Genomic DNA, 15,000 nt, shown 5'->3' on the forward strand with positions numbered 1-15,000 from the left:
GAGAGGAGAGGAGAGGAGAAGAGAAGAGAAGAGAAGAGAAGAGAAGAGAAGAGTAAAAGGAGGGGCAATTCTAACAAACGATGTCGGACTTCGGAGTAGTTGTTAATGTAGTATGTGTGTGACAACGGGATTGACAACATGGACACGTCTGACCTAGGAGGAGGTTGGTGCGAATATTATTTTCAAGAATTCGAGTCCGCATTTACCGCTGTTTCACGTAATAAATCTTCCATAACTGATCCATTGGGTGGACATTTTAAAATGAAAAATGAAAAAAAAGAAAAAGAGAAAGAGGAAAAAGAAAAGGGAGTTGAACGGTGAATAAACTCTCGTTCTCTTCTTTTGAGGAAGAGAGAATGAGAGAGTGAGAGAGAGAGAGAGAGAGAGAGAGAGAGAGAGAGAGAGAGAGTGAGAAGAAGAGAAAGGGGTAAAGAGAGAGAAAGAGAGAGAGAGAGGGAGAGAGAGATAGTAGAATGAGAGGAAGAAAAGGGGTAAAGAAAAAGAGAGAGGGAGAGAGATAGTATAATGAGAAGATGAGAAAGGGCAAAAGAGAGAGAGAGAGAGAGATGGAATAAAGTGTGCAAATGAATAGACGACAAGAGAAAGAGAGAAAGAAGTCGATGTTCGAATCACAGCACGCTAATGCAAAACATCGTGTAATATGAGATAGCGCGTTGTAATCCAGACGTTTCCGTTTGTGACGTTTCTCGGTTTGGTCCGGAGATGTGAACCAGATAGTAGAGATGATAGTAACAGATATATAGAAAAAAATAGAAAGAGTACGATTGGACAACGACGTCGACGACGAGGACAACGACGACAAGGACGACGACAAGGACGACCACGACGACGACGACGACGACGACGACGACGACGACGACGACGGCGACAATGGCAGAAATTCACTTTATTTAATATCGTTTAAATTGTTCGTGACCAGTCCGTTCCATCCTTAAATCCGATAGTGCGCAACAGCGACGACGAAAGATAGTTTAGTTTTTTCACGTAAAAAGAACATTACGAGACGAGATCGTCGTCATAATTGTCATCGTCGAGATCGTGAAGCTGAGACAATGATCTAACGAAAGTCGATAACGTTCTGAACTTGATCTCCGGAGAAATCTTTCCACAGTGAAAAGAACAACTAATGATGAAGGAGTTGCTTTTGTTAATTCCTTTTTCCTCCCCGTTCTGGTTTTTTATTTTCATATATTAGAAATTTTTCGAATATTTGTAAGATCGTGTTAACGATAGAAGAATATGCTTTGTCGGGAATCATGTCGACTTTTGCAAGGATAATTCATTCTTGGTCGAACGGTAAGATCAATTATTATTCGTCCTCGTTCGATCGTTATTACACGTACGTACATACATCACACACATAACACACGCACACGCACTTTCTCTCAGTCTCTCTTTTTTTTTCTTTCTCAAGATACGTCTTTAATTTGTCATCTAATTTATCATATGTTTTAATTTGTATTGTTTATTTTTCGAATTGTTTATGCACATTGAATAATTAATAAAGGAAAACGATTACCATAAAAAAACCTAGACATATCGCGATCTTTCGAAAGTTTGTTTGAAATCTTTTTTATCCCAATGAAAATCGGATCTGTTTTACGATCTCGACTACGATTCGCATCAATCAAAATTATTTTAATGATTTCGAGGAACGAAATCGTTCTAATTTCTTCGTATTAATGAGATATATCGATTTTTTCTCGATTTCAGTTTTGTACAGCAAATTTTTATACGGAATGATTTCCCTGTTCTTATATACGTCGGGATTTATATGAGACAGTTTTCTTTCTTTAAAAAAATGAAATTTTGTCGTCGAGATGGGGGATACTAGGTATCGATGAAAACTCCATTCAAATGATGAATCGATATTCTTCGGCAAAACAAAAAAAAAGGAAACAAAAATTCTTTCAAAGTGAAAAGAAATCTTATTTTCTCGCAAATCGTGAAAAAAAGGGAAAAGACGAATTAAAAGAATATAAAATAATTAAAAGAGAAAGAGAAACAGCATTCCCTTTGAGGGATACTTTTATTCCATCCTAACCGCTTTGCTTTCACGACAATTCGCCGCTTTTAAGTTACTACACTCCCGATTTACATCATCGTCATCGTCGTCGTCGTAGTCGTCCTCTTCATCTTCATTTTCATCTTGATCTTATTTTCTCTTATTTTGACTCCTATCTATTTTCAAATAGAATTCAATCTATCGTACCAAACCACATTCGAAATCTTAATCTATATCTTATCTAACTTCGAAACTTTTCCTTCCTAATACTTATACATTATCTCATTAAACAGAGAGAGAGAGAGAGAGAGAGAGAGAGAGAGAGAGAGAGAGAGAGAGGGAGGGAGAGAGAGAGAGAGAGACAGAGGGAGAGAGATAGAAATAGAAATAGACAGAGAGAAGCTTTTACAAACGAGACAAGAATCTCGAGATTCTCCGGTTGAGAAAAGCGCAAAAGTGTAACTTGAAGCTGTAACGCAAATCCATTTCTCGATGATATAACTTAACGAGGTATTAAGTATATCAAATTTTACGACCTCTAGGGTTTATTTTTTCTATCTCTAAAACAACAAAGATCGCGAATAGGTCGATTTCCATTTATGTATTCTCATTTATTAACCAATTTTAATTCTCCTTATAACAGAATCTATCTGATAGTAATATCATAATATTTGAAAGTTAAAACTCGCTCGTTTACGTATTTACGTGTTTTCGTGTTTACGTTAAAAAAAAAGAAAAAAAAAAACAAGAAAGAAAAGATAAAAGAAAAAGGAAAGAAAAACAAAATAAGGGGGAGAAAGATAAAGATAAAGAGAGAAAAGAAGTAAAGAGATGGGAGACATCGACGATCGGTAAGAGAAAGAGAAAAAGAGAAAGAAAGACGAGGATACCGAGACGACGTTGAACGATATTAAAAGAATAGTGACGGTGGTAGTGTGGTGACGACGACGACGACACGACGATGAAAGAGAACGACGAAAACAGAGTGACTCTACACGAATACAGTAGTGTTAGTTGAGAACTCTCGGTGGTACCACGGTTCGAATATAATATCATAACGATGCCGGCGGCATCGATAAAAAGAAAAGACGAGGATTGGCGGAGGTGGTGTCATTAGCGTATTAACCCGGCGATCGTTCGAAAGGGGCCCTCACGTACGTGAGGCCTTAAGCGCGAATTAAGCACTCTTAATAATTACCTAAGCTCGATAAAAATCAATTAGACTCGTACGGAGCAAAAGTTTTTCTCGCTCTAGCCTGACCCTCGTTCAAACTATCGTTCTATTGTACATATCGTTATTTCTCTCTATTCTTCTTCCTCCTACACCTCCTTCTTCTCCTTTTTCTTCTTCTTCTTCTTCTTCTCCGTTCTTTTTATTTGAGATAGAGAGAGAAAAGAAATGATCCCGGGCAACGACGGTCTTCGGTCAGCGATCGACCCTCGAGACCGGCCGAGTTGTCCAGCCGCGTTATATCTAGTTTATACGACGTACATTAGGCATGAATGGCATCTACTCTGGCCAGTTGAATGAGAGCAATTTAACTTCTTTAGGTTGCTTAATCGGTAGGAAGTCACATCAACCACATAGCTGTATAACCGGTACGAGTCACCAATACACCCACATCTACAACACCAGTAGGCTTACGACGACGGCAGGGGAGTAAAGCCGGAAAAGAAAGACGAGATTTTCTGTCTCTGCCCCCTCCCTTTTCTCCACCTCACCATCATCCCCCATTTCGTACATACACGCGCACATGTTCCAAAAAAAAAAGAAAAAATTTGAAAGACTCCGTTTTCTTTTTCTTTCCAGATAAACTTTACGATCATTTGGCGTAGGTATTTAGAAGGGTAAGCAGGGGAATGAGATGGCTATTCGAAAAACATTTTTTGTGATTCTGTGTTTTCTACATCTTCTTTTTTTTTCTATCTCGTTAATCTTACGTTTCAAAATTAATTGCTCTTCACAATCAGTTGAACGATCATAAGGTCCTATTAATCCAGAATACTTAATAAAGATTCCATTCTTTTCTATTTCTAGTTGTCTTCTAATATCCGTCAAAAAGTTTTCCCGGAGATTAGAACCCTCGTTTTGAGGGAACGCAAGATCGAGAGGAAAAGAAAGGGAGAGAGATAGAGAAAAAAGAAAAATCAACCCAGTCAATTTTAGGAGAGCGATCGAGCTGATCGACGTGTTGGGAAAGAAAATAAATCTTCGAAGGATATCCTTCGAGAGCGTAAACCCCAAGAGAAATCCTTCGTATCGAATTACACATGTGTAAGGTTCTCATAGGTCAAATCGAAAATCGATAAGAGCCGGACGCGATTCGTCATTTTCGATAGATCTCCCTTCTCTCTCTCTCTCTCTCTCTCTCTCTCTCTCTTTTCTCTCTTCTTCGATCTTGATCCATTTGTAAGAATCAAACAAACAAACTAACCAACCAACCAACCCAACTGACCAGCCGCGGCCGACCGATCGACCGGCCAATTGACCCCTGCAAATTAAAATAGCCCGAGAACATGCTCCGACATTTTTGTGTCCCATTTGCGCTTACGGTGTAGCGCGCGAACGCGTACGTGAGCGTGCGGACGCAGGCGCGCACATGCGAACGAACTCCTGTATACACGTGTCCGTGATACCTCTTGTACTCACAGTTATTTTTTCATAATAATCGTTACGAAAAAAGATAAAAATAAGAAAAAGAAAGAAAGAAACGAACAAAGAGAAGGAAAAAAAGGAATCACGATCAATTGTTTTTGTAATTTCATTAAAAAAGAATCATACGCATAAGCGCGCGCGCACACGAATTGATTCTTACGATCTTTTTCCTATCGTTATTTATACGTTAAAAAAATTATCATAACGCGATAAAGCTTGTAATTTCGAAACTTGTACGAAATCGTTACGCAAACTTTTCCTTTGCGAAATATTCCTACTATACTCGTACATACAATCTATTACACGAATGGTTACAATAATGTCCATCCTTCCACCCCCTGCCCCCATCTTCACCACCCCGAGCTCTCCAAAGTGACATTCTCACGTGAAGTTGTTTGCCAAATAATTCCACGACACGCAGCTTTCGTAAAATTGAACTAATGACTGACCTTAACGAGACGTTTCCTACTTGGCGTATCACCGTCTTAACGCTATACGATGTACAACTTGATGGCTCGTAAGTACAACATCACGGTGTGCTAACGTGTTTGTACATCATCGAACCTTACTCGTCCACGTAAAATGCTTTTGCGTCCATTTGATGTGATTCGTAATGGTCTAGAACGACACAAACAAGATCTCTCTTTCTTTTTCACGTTCTCTCTCTCTCTCTCTCGCTCGCTTTTAAATCAATCGAATTAACCGCATCTTAATGTGAACTTTCATATTGAGAGACAATCTCGAACGGATGGATTACGATCGATACATATTCTAAATTACTTCTATTATCTATACCTACATATATCGATTTTGAAATATTTTCGAAAAAGAAAAAAAAAGAAAGAAAAAGAAAAGAAAAAGATGAAAAAAAAACTCCTGTTTCATGTACGAGATTGGACGCGTTTTCGCGCGCGTTACGTAAGTACAACGTGTATTTTATGGAGTAGCAAGTATGGAGGGTGTGGAACATCCGTTCGTTTTCCGTTACAGTACCGCCGACGATAATAATTACAAATCGGCTACAATACGATTTAAACGGCTCGTGCTGCTGCTCGCCTCCTGTCCGACGACCCAACTCGCACTATCTATTTACCTATCTACCTACCTACCTTCGCTTGCGAATTGATCGTCCTCGCGAAAATGTTTTCCTAGATTTTCGAGCAGCGCAACGATCGTTGAATTACCTAACTGGGATATAGGTATATCCGATACATATATATCTCTAATCGAATGCAGAACCGAACTTGAAATAAATACTTGCATGTGTATTGTGTTTTGCATGTCGTGACGTATTCGAGAGAACCATTATCGCGTTCGCGATCATCGTTGGGCCCATCTTTCCAGTTGTACGTGCACGAATATATGCATGTATGTATGTATGTATGTATGTATATCAACAAAGTCACGCAAAATATTTCACTACCCAAAACGTTTATCTCAGATTTCCTTGAAATTGAACTAACGATGTATGTGTGTGTGTGTATATGTATGTATGTATTCCTTTTACTAGAATTATATGTATATTCTATATATATATATATATATAATATATATAATCTATATATCTATATATATATAATATATATCTATTCTTTTTACTAAAATTTTTACGTTTCATATGTATATATTCATTATTTTACTATGTTTATGTATTATTAAGGTAAAAAGAAAAAATATATACTTACGTGAGATCGCGTATTTGAAATGAGAAGCAAAATGAATGTGTCAAAGAAAAATAATAATATCTCTTTTTTTCCCTTCGCTCCCCCATCCCATTTTTCTTCTCCCTCCCTCCCTCCCTCCTTCCCTCCTTCCCTCCCTCTCTCTCTCTCTCTCTCTCGCTCTCTATCTCTTTCTATCCCCTTTTCTTTCTTTATGATAACCATACTATAATTTTACACGATAAACTCGTCAATCTATAGAGAAAAGAGAGAATAGACAGGTTATCACGGCTCATTTGTATAATACCAAGAGAGAACACGTGACGTTCTGTTGCAGGTATAAATTGCACACCACCTGCGATAGAAGATTTTCCACATGATCTGTTTGACGAGGCACAGAGGCAAGGCGGTGCCGTCGTTGTGCACGTAATAGTGTCCCTTTATCTATTTATCGCATTAGCAGTCGTATGCGATAAATTCTTTGTACCTGCGGTAGAAAAAATATGTCACGGTAGGTATAGACCGTTCGATCCAACAAAAAAATCTAAGGCGATAAAATTTATTAATCCTTCTTAACACGAGTTTGCTCTCTCTCTTCTCTTTTTTTTTTTCTTTTTCTATGTATTTTAGCACTATCGATGTCAAAGGACGTAGCTGGTGCAACGTTCATGGCTGCGGCAACGTCCGCACCGGAATTATTCGTAAACGCGATCGGTACTTTCATTACCGAAGGTGACATTGGAGTTGGAACCATCGTCGGATCGGCGGTTTTCAATATTCTTGCTGTTCCTGCCTGCTGTGGGATCGGCGCAGGAATGGTAAAGACGAATTCTTAATCAAATATATTCGTTCCAATTCGAGGCTTAATACGTTTCTTCTTCTTTTTCTCTCTCTCTCTCTCTCTCTCTCTCTCTCTCTCTCTCTCTCTCTTTTCCTGTCCTTCTCTTTTTTATCTTTCTTTCTTTTTTTTTCTTTTTCTTTCTTCTTTTTTTTCTTGGGGGGGGACATCGTACTTCATACAGGTTGTCCCATTAGATTGGTGGCCCGTTAGCAGGGACTGCCTAGCCTACGGTGTAACCGTCGCCATTTTAATATGCATCATACACGACGAACGCGTCGAGTGGTACGAGGCTCTCACCCTGGTCCTACTTTATATAGTTTACATCGCTGTCATGTATTGGGATAAGTCATTTCAACGGTGTACGAGATTTCGCACTAACAACGATCAATTCTCGTCGACCGACTGCCACATCGCAACCGGTACGATGTTATATATGTGTATATATATATATATATGTATATATATGTACATATATATATATATATATATATATATATATATTAGTTTTCAAATCCGCTTATCGTTTAAATTCATTTGATTATTCTAATGTTGTATCATAGATGCCGATGAGATTCATTTACCCAGACCCGATAAGCTGCAATCGTCTGGCGATCGAGTTGAACAAATAGCAACGATAGACGTACCTTTGCAAAATGGCGGGACCAAAGCACAGGAGGAAAATCCCGAACCGAGTAAGTTGAAAGTAAAAATTTAAAAATATCTCGGTGATATATCCTTTGATCTATATTTATTTTTTAGATTATGAGTACGAGTTGTTAGTTTGGCCTGCACGAGGTGGATGGATCAGAAAGACAGCTTGGATTATGACCTGGCCGATTCATTTGATTTTCATGTGCACAATACCGGATTGTGAAAAGCCACGATTTAAAAATTGGTTCCCAGTTACGTTTCTTATGTGTATCATTTGGATTGGTTCATTGAGTTATGTCGTTGCCTGGATGATCACAATAATCGGTGAGTAATAATTTTCAAATTGATTATGAGAGACAGAAAGAGAGAGATAGAGAGAAAAAAAGAGAGGGAAAGAAGGAGAGAGGAGAAGGAAAGGGAAGGAGAGAGAGAGAGGGATAGGGAGAGAGAGAGAGAGAGAGAGAGAGATAGTTGACAACAAGATAGCTTGAATCTCACAATTTTAACGACACTATTTTCAGGAGATACATTGAAGATACCAGATTCGGTAATGGGTATCACATTTCTCGCGGCTGGTACCAGCGTACCGGAAGCTGTTTCGAGCGTGATCGTCGCAAAGCAAGGTACGTAAAAAAAGAAAAAAAAAAATTGTAGGATATTTGGGAAATGATGACCCATTTTTTTCTTTTCTTTTTTTAATGCTTCGTTAATCGTAAATGTAATAGATATCCAAAGAAAAAATCTATATTTATAAAGATATATACATTAAAGAATATAGCATAAAGATCAAAACTAAAAATATAATTCTAGATCTTTGTAAAAGAAAAAAGAAAACAAAAGATATCGGTAAAAGAATGTTCCAAAACTTAAAAATTGGAAATGGGGTATAGGGGAGAGAGGGAATATTTGAAAGGTTTCTTTCGATTTAATCTCGAAAATACAATCAGATCCAACTTGGTAAGCTGCCACTTATAAAATCTACACTTTTTTCCAGAGAAAGTGATCTATGAATTTTCCTAAAGAAATCTATGAAAGAAGAAGAATAGGTTCACTTGTTTGATCCATATTTTTTTTCCTTTGATAGACTCACCAGTTAACAATGTTATTATTAGTTCACTCTTTGTTTCAGGACACGGCTCGATGGGTATCAGTAATTCGATCGGTTCTAACACGTTCGACATACTCCTATGTTTGGGTCTACCATGGTTGATAAAATCCTCGTTCTCGCCCACACAACCTGGCAGACATTATATCAGCATAAATTCCGGTGGTCTCGAGTACAGCGCCATATCTCTACTATCGACGCTAATGTTACTCTACATCGCCTTCGCTTCAAATAAGTTTCAACTCGATAGAAAAGTAGGCCGCGCCTGTTTGTGTATGTACGCGGTCTTCCTAATCCTGGCCTCTTTGATAGAACTCAACGTATTCTTCATGGTTAATCTGCCAACATGTCAGAGGACGGTCAAATGATTGGCGATGATCGGAGGATGAACGGAGATCTACGATGCTCCGAATACACGATTGCACGTTAAAAGTACCGCGGGTTCTGTCTATCGCCGATACGTGATATCCGTGTGCGATATGATAATAATCGTTGGAGGGAGTGCTTATTTTCTATATAGTGTTGTTACATGGTCTCACTGTGCACACACACACACACACACACACACACACACACACACACACACACACACACACACACAACTCTACTACTACATATATACATGTACATATATATGTATATATATGTTTATATATGTATATGTATATATGTATATGTATATATGTGTGTATATGTATATATATATATATATATATATATATATATATATATACTTTTTTCTTTTCCTTCCCCTAATATCGTCGTGATCATAAAACGATTTGTTGTATACGATATCACGGCGCCATTCTTATCTCTCTATCTTTTTATCTGTTTACCGTTTATCTATCCCTTTGTCGAAAATAGATTAACGAGTTTTAAATTAATCCCTTAGAGGAACGAACCACCATCACAATCATTACCACCACCATCACCTTCACTACCACCATTATGATCACCAACCAATATCACCACTTTACATTATCTTGTATTGTTCTTTATTTTTATTTTGCACAATCGTCGCATATTTACGCATTTGTAATCTCATTTTCTCTTTCTCTATTTCTTTTTCTCTCTTTCAAATGATATATATATATATATCATTTTAGCTTTCTCTAATCCCTCTTTTTCTCGTTATTTTCACGGCGCTTCGACAATACGTCCTTTTTGTATGCGAGAGTAATAATGACGCTAAATACGCAAAACAGTTATAGACGATCCTTGAAGCGCCGTCGCTCGAGGGCGAAGAGCTAATTCCGACCGAAGTTAGAAAGTAAGAGTATTAAGAGTTAACGAAACTAATCGTAAGTAATTTATCGAAACCTCTCTTCACTTCGTTTTATTTCCTAACAGTTTTACTTCTTCATTCCAAAGTTATCATTCCTAAAAAAATTGCATCCATCAAAATCCTTCCACGGTCAACAAAAAAACAGCCTTTTCATTTTTATACAACAAAAAAAGGAAAAAAAGAAAGAAGAAAAAAAGATTGAAAGAAGAGCGTCGAAAGAGGACCAATTTACTACTTGCACGTTCGACAGGAACGAGAGTGTGGAAAAGACTGCCGCTTCCTATACACGTCGTTTTGTTGATATACATACATACATACATATATACATATATATACACACACATATACACATACACACATTCTATACTTAGGAAGGTTAAACAAAAGTAACAAAAACACCTAAGAGAAGAAATAATATAATCTCTGTCTCTTTCTCTCTTCGTCATTTCTCTTCGTGGACCGTGGTCGTTACATTTTCGAAGAACAGCATATTAAAAACGAGGAAAACCGAATCACTGAATAAAAATGAATGAACACTTACACCTCGATTTTAACCCTAAGTAAGAAGAATCAAGAAAAATAAAGAACGCATTACATAAAAAAAAGAAAAAAGAAAAGATTAAAAGAAAAAAAGAGAAAAAAGAAATAGATTATTATTATTATTATTATTATTATTATTTTTATTATTATTATTATTATTATTATTATTATTATTATTATTATTATTGTTATTAAAACGAAAAACAAAAAACAAAATCAAAAAAAGAAACATTGTATCGATATTTGCGACCGCAATTGTACCTACCTAGATAAATCACAACTTAAGAGTGTAATTAATAATCGATATAAAGTACTGTAATAAGTTATTAAAAATTAAAAAAAAAATACAAAAAAGGAAAAAAGAAAGAAAGGAAAAAAAATGAAAAAAACAGAACCGAGAGAGAGTTGTGCGAAAATTTTGCATATTCTCCCCATCAAAGTTACCCTCCTTCCTCCTTTTTCTCATTCTCTGGTCATTCCTCACGTCTAGCCGAAGAAGCGCCCATTTGCGGGCTTCAACAAGGCCGCACGCCACTGACAATTGAGGACACTATGAAGAAGAAAGATTGAGCGAAGGAATATCTTCTCTCTCTCTCTCTCTCTCTCTCTCTCTCTCTCTGTCTGTCTCCCTCACACTTTCCTATTTCTCCCCGAAAAGCTTTTGAGATCGCATGCCGCAGAATCCATATTACCCTTGGCACGAATTCAATGACGTGCTCGCTTCGTTGCACGTACTTCCCGCTCTTCTCCGCAAGAGAGAGAGAGGAGACGACGTCTAACGAACGAACGAACGAACGAACGAACGAACGGACGGACGAACGAACGGACGGACAAACGAACGAACGGAACAAACGGGGGAGAGAAAGTCGTCCGCGAGCGGCCAGTGAAATTTTAGCAGCGAACCAAGCTGTTTTGCTCTATTTTCTTCTCTTTCTCTCTCTCTCTCTTTCTCCTTCTTTATCTATCTTCCAATCTATCCGTTCATCTCTTTTTCTATTTGTCTATCCTTCTATTCATTTCTTTTGTCTCTTTCGAAACTTCAATCTTACTTATTACTTTCTTATTTTCTTAGCTCCCCTTTTAATTCTTCTTTTTGATTTCTTCCTTCATACACTTTTCTTTCTCTCTCTCCCTTTCTTTTTCTTTGTGTCTCTCTTGCTCCTGATTTTTGTTTCAAAAAAAGAAGAAGAAGAAAAGAAAAGAAAGAAAAGTCGCGAGTTTCGTTATAGCGAAGACGGATCATATAGGATTAATCCGCAACGCATCGCACTAAAGAGAGTCTCCACGTTGTTCGAGAAACCATGGGTGTGAATGAATAACTACCTTCTCGAGAATCCTGGAGTTACCTGTTATATATATACGTGGAAAGAAATCTCTTAGGATATAACGTACGAGTGAGAGGGTAAGACGTTTTGTATATACCTATATATATATATATATATATATATATATATATATACACACACACGCACACACATATATCCATACATCCATCCATACATACATACATATATACATACATACACATACATGCATACATATATCATTTGTAAAAACTTGGAATAATGAAATATATATAAAGAGATAAAGAAGACGCTTTTCACGTTTACTAGACGGTAACACGCTATTCGTGCAAGTAGCGCTAATCGATTCATCGGTCACGACGTCGACGTAGATAATCGCTTCGAAATCATACTACACGGAAACCTTTCAGGCAGTACTAGGAGTAAATAAAAGTGGTAGAAGGCTGCTTGAAACTTTACATGCTGTAAAAGGCTGGAAAAGAAAGAGAAAGAGAGAGAAAGAGAGAGAACACGAAAGGTTCCGGTAATTTGCGATCTTCGGTGAATCGTTCGTTTCGTGATAAACTGTTGCGATTAAGCGCGTTAGAGAGTGTAACGATTAGAGAAAAAGAGAGGAAAAGAAAGAAAGGGTGAAAGAGAAAGAGAGAGAAAGAGAGAGAGAGAGAGAGAGAGAGAGGGAAAGTTAAGTCGATAAAATTGACGATTATTGGAAAAGCTTATTTCAGAGGAAGAGTGTCAACCGGATACAAGCGTTCAATAAGAAAAAGACGAAGCAAAACAAAAACAGAAAAAGAAAAACTAAAGTATCGAACGATAGCATAGAGCCCTAATTTCCAATGGAAGAAATATCGAACGTTTTCATCGATCGAAAGAGTTTCCAAGAGAGAAAGAAAGAGAAAGAGAGAGAGGAAAATATAAGAGGGTGGTTTGGAGGTAGAAAACGTGTACGGTAGGTCGGTAGGTCGACTCGGACGAATGAAGGCGCGCGCGAAAGGTTAGGTTAGGGTCGGTTGCGCGTCAGCGCGGCAGATCTGCAATGCGGCGTTGCCGATGAAACGGTTGCTTCGCCAAACCTCCCCCACCCTTAAACTTCAGCACCACTACCAACCACCACCACCACACCACCGTAACAGTAGCAGTAGCAGCAGTAACAGTAACAATACCACCACCGTCACCACTACTTCCACTACCACTTCTACTACCAGTTCCACCGTCACCATCATCATTACCACTAGCCAGCACCATCATCACCGCCATCGCTATCATCTTTACCAAACAACCTCCTCTCTTCTTCTCTTTGAACAGGATTCACGTGTGCGCTGATGAAAACGCGAACGAGCATACGTAACGGCCATCGCATCATATCTAACTCTAAAGAGTGAAAGAGATAGATAGATTGATAGATAGATAGATAGATAGATAGATAGATAGATAAATAGATAGATAGATAGATAGATAGATAGGTAGGTAGGTAGGTAGGTAGGTAGATAGATAGATAGATAGAGAGGGAGAGAGAGAGAGAAAGAGAAAGAGAGGAGAGAGAGAGAGAGAGAGAGAGAGAAAGAGAGAGAAAGAGAGAGGAGAGAGAGACCGGAAGAAGAGACAAATTTAGCGAACGTAGCGCCTCGTACATATAGGTGTGCGTTTTCTACACCTCTCTCCTCCACCTCTATCATTTCCAAGCACATCCTCTTCTACCTCCCCTTTTTCACCATGCGCATAGACGAACGTGTGTAGTATCGGTAGTTCCTTCGCTCGTAGAATCTTCCTTCCGTTCCCTCTAATCGTGAGACCACGCGCGTTCGCAATCACGTGCTTGCTTACATCTGCTCTTCAAGCAGACTTTTTTTTCTTTATATATCAACGGACACTTTTTTTTCAATTAAAAGAAAATTATTTATTTATTTCGGAGAAAATCCGTCTTTTTCGTCTCGACATTGTGTTCTATCAATATAAGAGCACTATGTGTATATATATGTGTATACATACATATATATATGTATATATATAGTATATTTATACATATATATATATGCATATATATATAAATAAATATATATATTTATATATACATATGCATATATATACATACATACATATATATATACACATATACACATAGTGCTCTTTCTTTCATATAGTTGAGATTAGAAGTTAGACGTTCTTTTTAAAAAGCGCGTGCATATGAATTTACCTACTTGGAACCGAAAAAGGGGTAAGTAGTAATAATAGTAGTAGTATCACTAACAGTACTTATAACAGTAATAGCAGTAGTAATAGTAGTGTAATAATAATACTAGTAGCGGTAGTTATGTAAAAGGTGTCCCTAAAAAGAAGAAAGTTTTGCGAAAAAAAGAGAGAGAGAGATAGAGGGAGAAGAGAGAGAGAGAGAGAGAGAGAGAGAGAGAGAGAGAGAGAGAGAGAGAATGTATGTGTGAGAAAAAGAGAGAGAAAGAGAGAAAAGTGTAGAACTCAAAGAATCGACTCAGGCCGACGACGCGCGCACAACCCTTCCCGATCGTCTCGGGAAAGTCGAGCGCCCACACAGATCCCGTGCGAGAAACAGCCCTCTTTCCCCTCCAGTCTCCTCTACACTCCCCCATCTGTCAATCCCCTCTCTCATTTCACCCCACCCCATCAAGACGAATGGTAGCAGCAGCAGCAACAGCAGCGACAGCGACAGCGGCGGCGAGCAAGAGTATGAGAACTCGGGGCTGAGGTGGGGGTTGGCAGTAGGAATGGTTGACGGTGGAAATGGCGGGGAAGGGCCGGAAGGGAGGAGGGTGTTCATGGCGCTTCTACTCGAGGCGAGTCGAAACGAGCGGAGTGTGTGCAGTGTTGCCTACCACGCAGGGAGCACGACACTCGCCGCCGTTGCTCGGAACCCCCGTTTCTACGAATCTTTCTGTTATTTTTTTTTTTTCATCACGA

At 38.3% G+C, this 15,000-nt stretch overlaps 2 protein-coding genes across 5 annotated transcripts in view; both read left to right on the forward strand.

The window, feature by feature from the left end:
* The first annotated feature begins 27 nt into the window (after window positions 1-27).
* On the forward strand, window positions 28-9,522 carry LOC122629523 (sodium/potassium/calcium exchanger 3). 3 transcript variants are annotated; one of them, XM_043813038.1, is made up of 8 exons: window positions 28-163; window positions 6,681-6,854; window positions 6,974-7,161; window positions 7,366-7,603; window positions 7,745-7,876; window positions 7,944-8,159; window positions 8,357-8,458; window positions 8,965-9,522. In XM_043813038.1, exons 1-8 carry the CDS (start codon window positions 139-141, stop codon window positions 9,306-9,308), a joined length of 1,419 nt encoding a protein of 472 aa, XP_043668973.1. In that variant the 5' UTR covers window positions 28-138; the 3' UTR covers window positions 9,309-9,522. The 3 variants fall into 3 exon arrangements, with proteins under 3 accessions (XP_043668973.1, XP_043668972.1, XP_043668974.1); XM_043813037.1 differs by lacking the exon at window positions 28-163 and adding an exon at window positions 565-1,317; XM_043813039.1 differs by lacking the exon at window positions 28-163 and adding an exon at window positions 4,760-5,199.
* Window positions 9,523-11,969: 2,447 nt separating this feature from the next.
* The window catches only part of LOC122629524 (voltage-gated potassium channel subunit beta-2), an 18,244-nt gene continuing 15,213 nt past the window's right edge, over window positions 11,970-15,000 (forward strand). Inside the window, exon 1 of one of the 2 annotated variants that reach the window (XM_043813042.1) lies at window positions 11,970-12,167. The gene's annotated coding sequence lies outside the window, so the exon portion shown is untranslated. Of the gene's footprint in view, window positions 12,168-14,204; window positions 14,285-15,000 lie in introns of those variants that run through there. The other variant, XM_043813043.1, reaches the window with a different exon arrangement.

The sequence above is a fragment of the Vespula pensylvanica genome, chromosome 5 (genome assembly GCF_014466175.1).
Source record: "Vespula pensylvanica isolate Volc-1 chromosome 5, ASM1446617v1, whole genome shotgun sequence".
NCBI lineage: Eukaryota > Metazoa > Arthropoda > Insecta > Hymenoptera > Vespidae > Vespula > Vespula pensylvanica.

Excerpts from the sequence above, each read along its gene's own strand:
- LOC122629523 (XM_043813037.1), top strand. The coding sequence starts at position 1,278 with ATGTCGACTTTTGCAAGGATAATTCATTCTTGGTCGAACG. Across the intron at positions 7,162-7,365 it reads GTGGGATCGGCGCAGGAATG|GTTGTCCCATTAGATTGGTG; the intron begins GTAAAGACGAAT and ends TACTTCATACAG. Across the intron at positions 8,160-8,356 it reads CTGGATGATCACAATAATCG|GAGATACATTGAAGATACCA; the intron begins GTGAGTAATAAT and ends CACTATTTTCAG.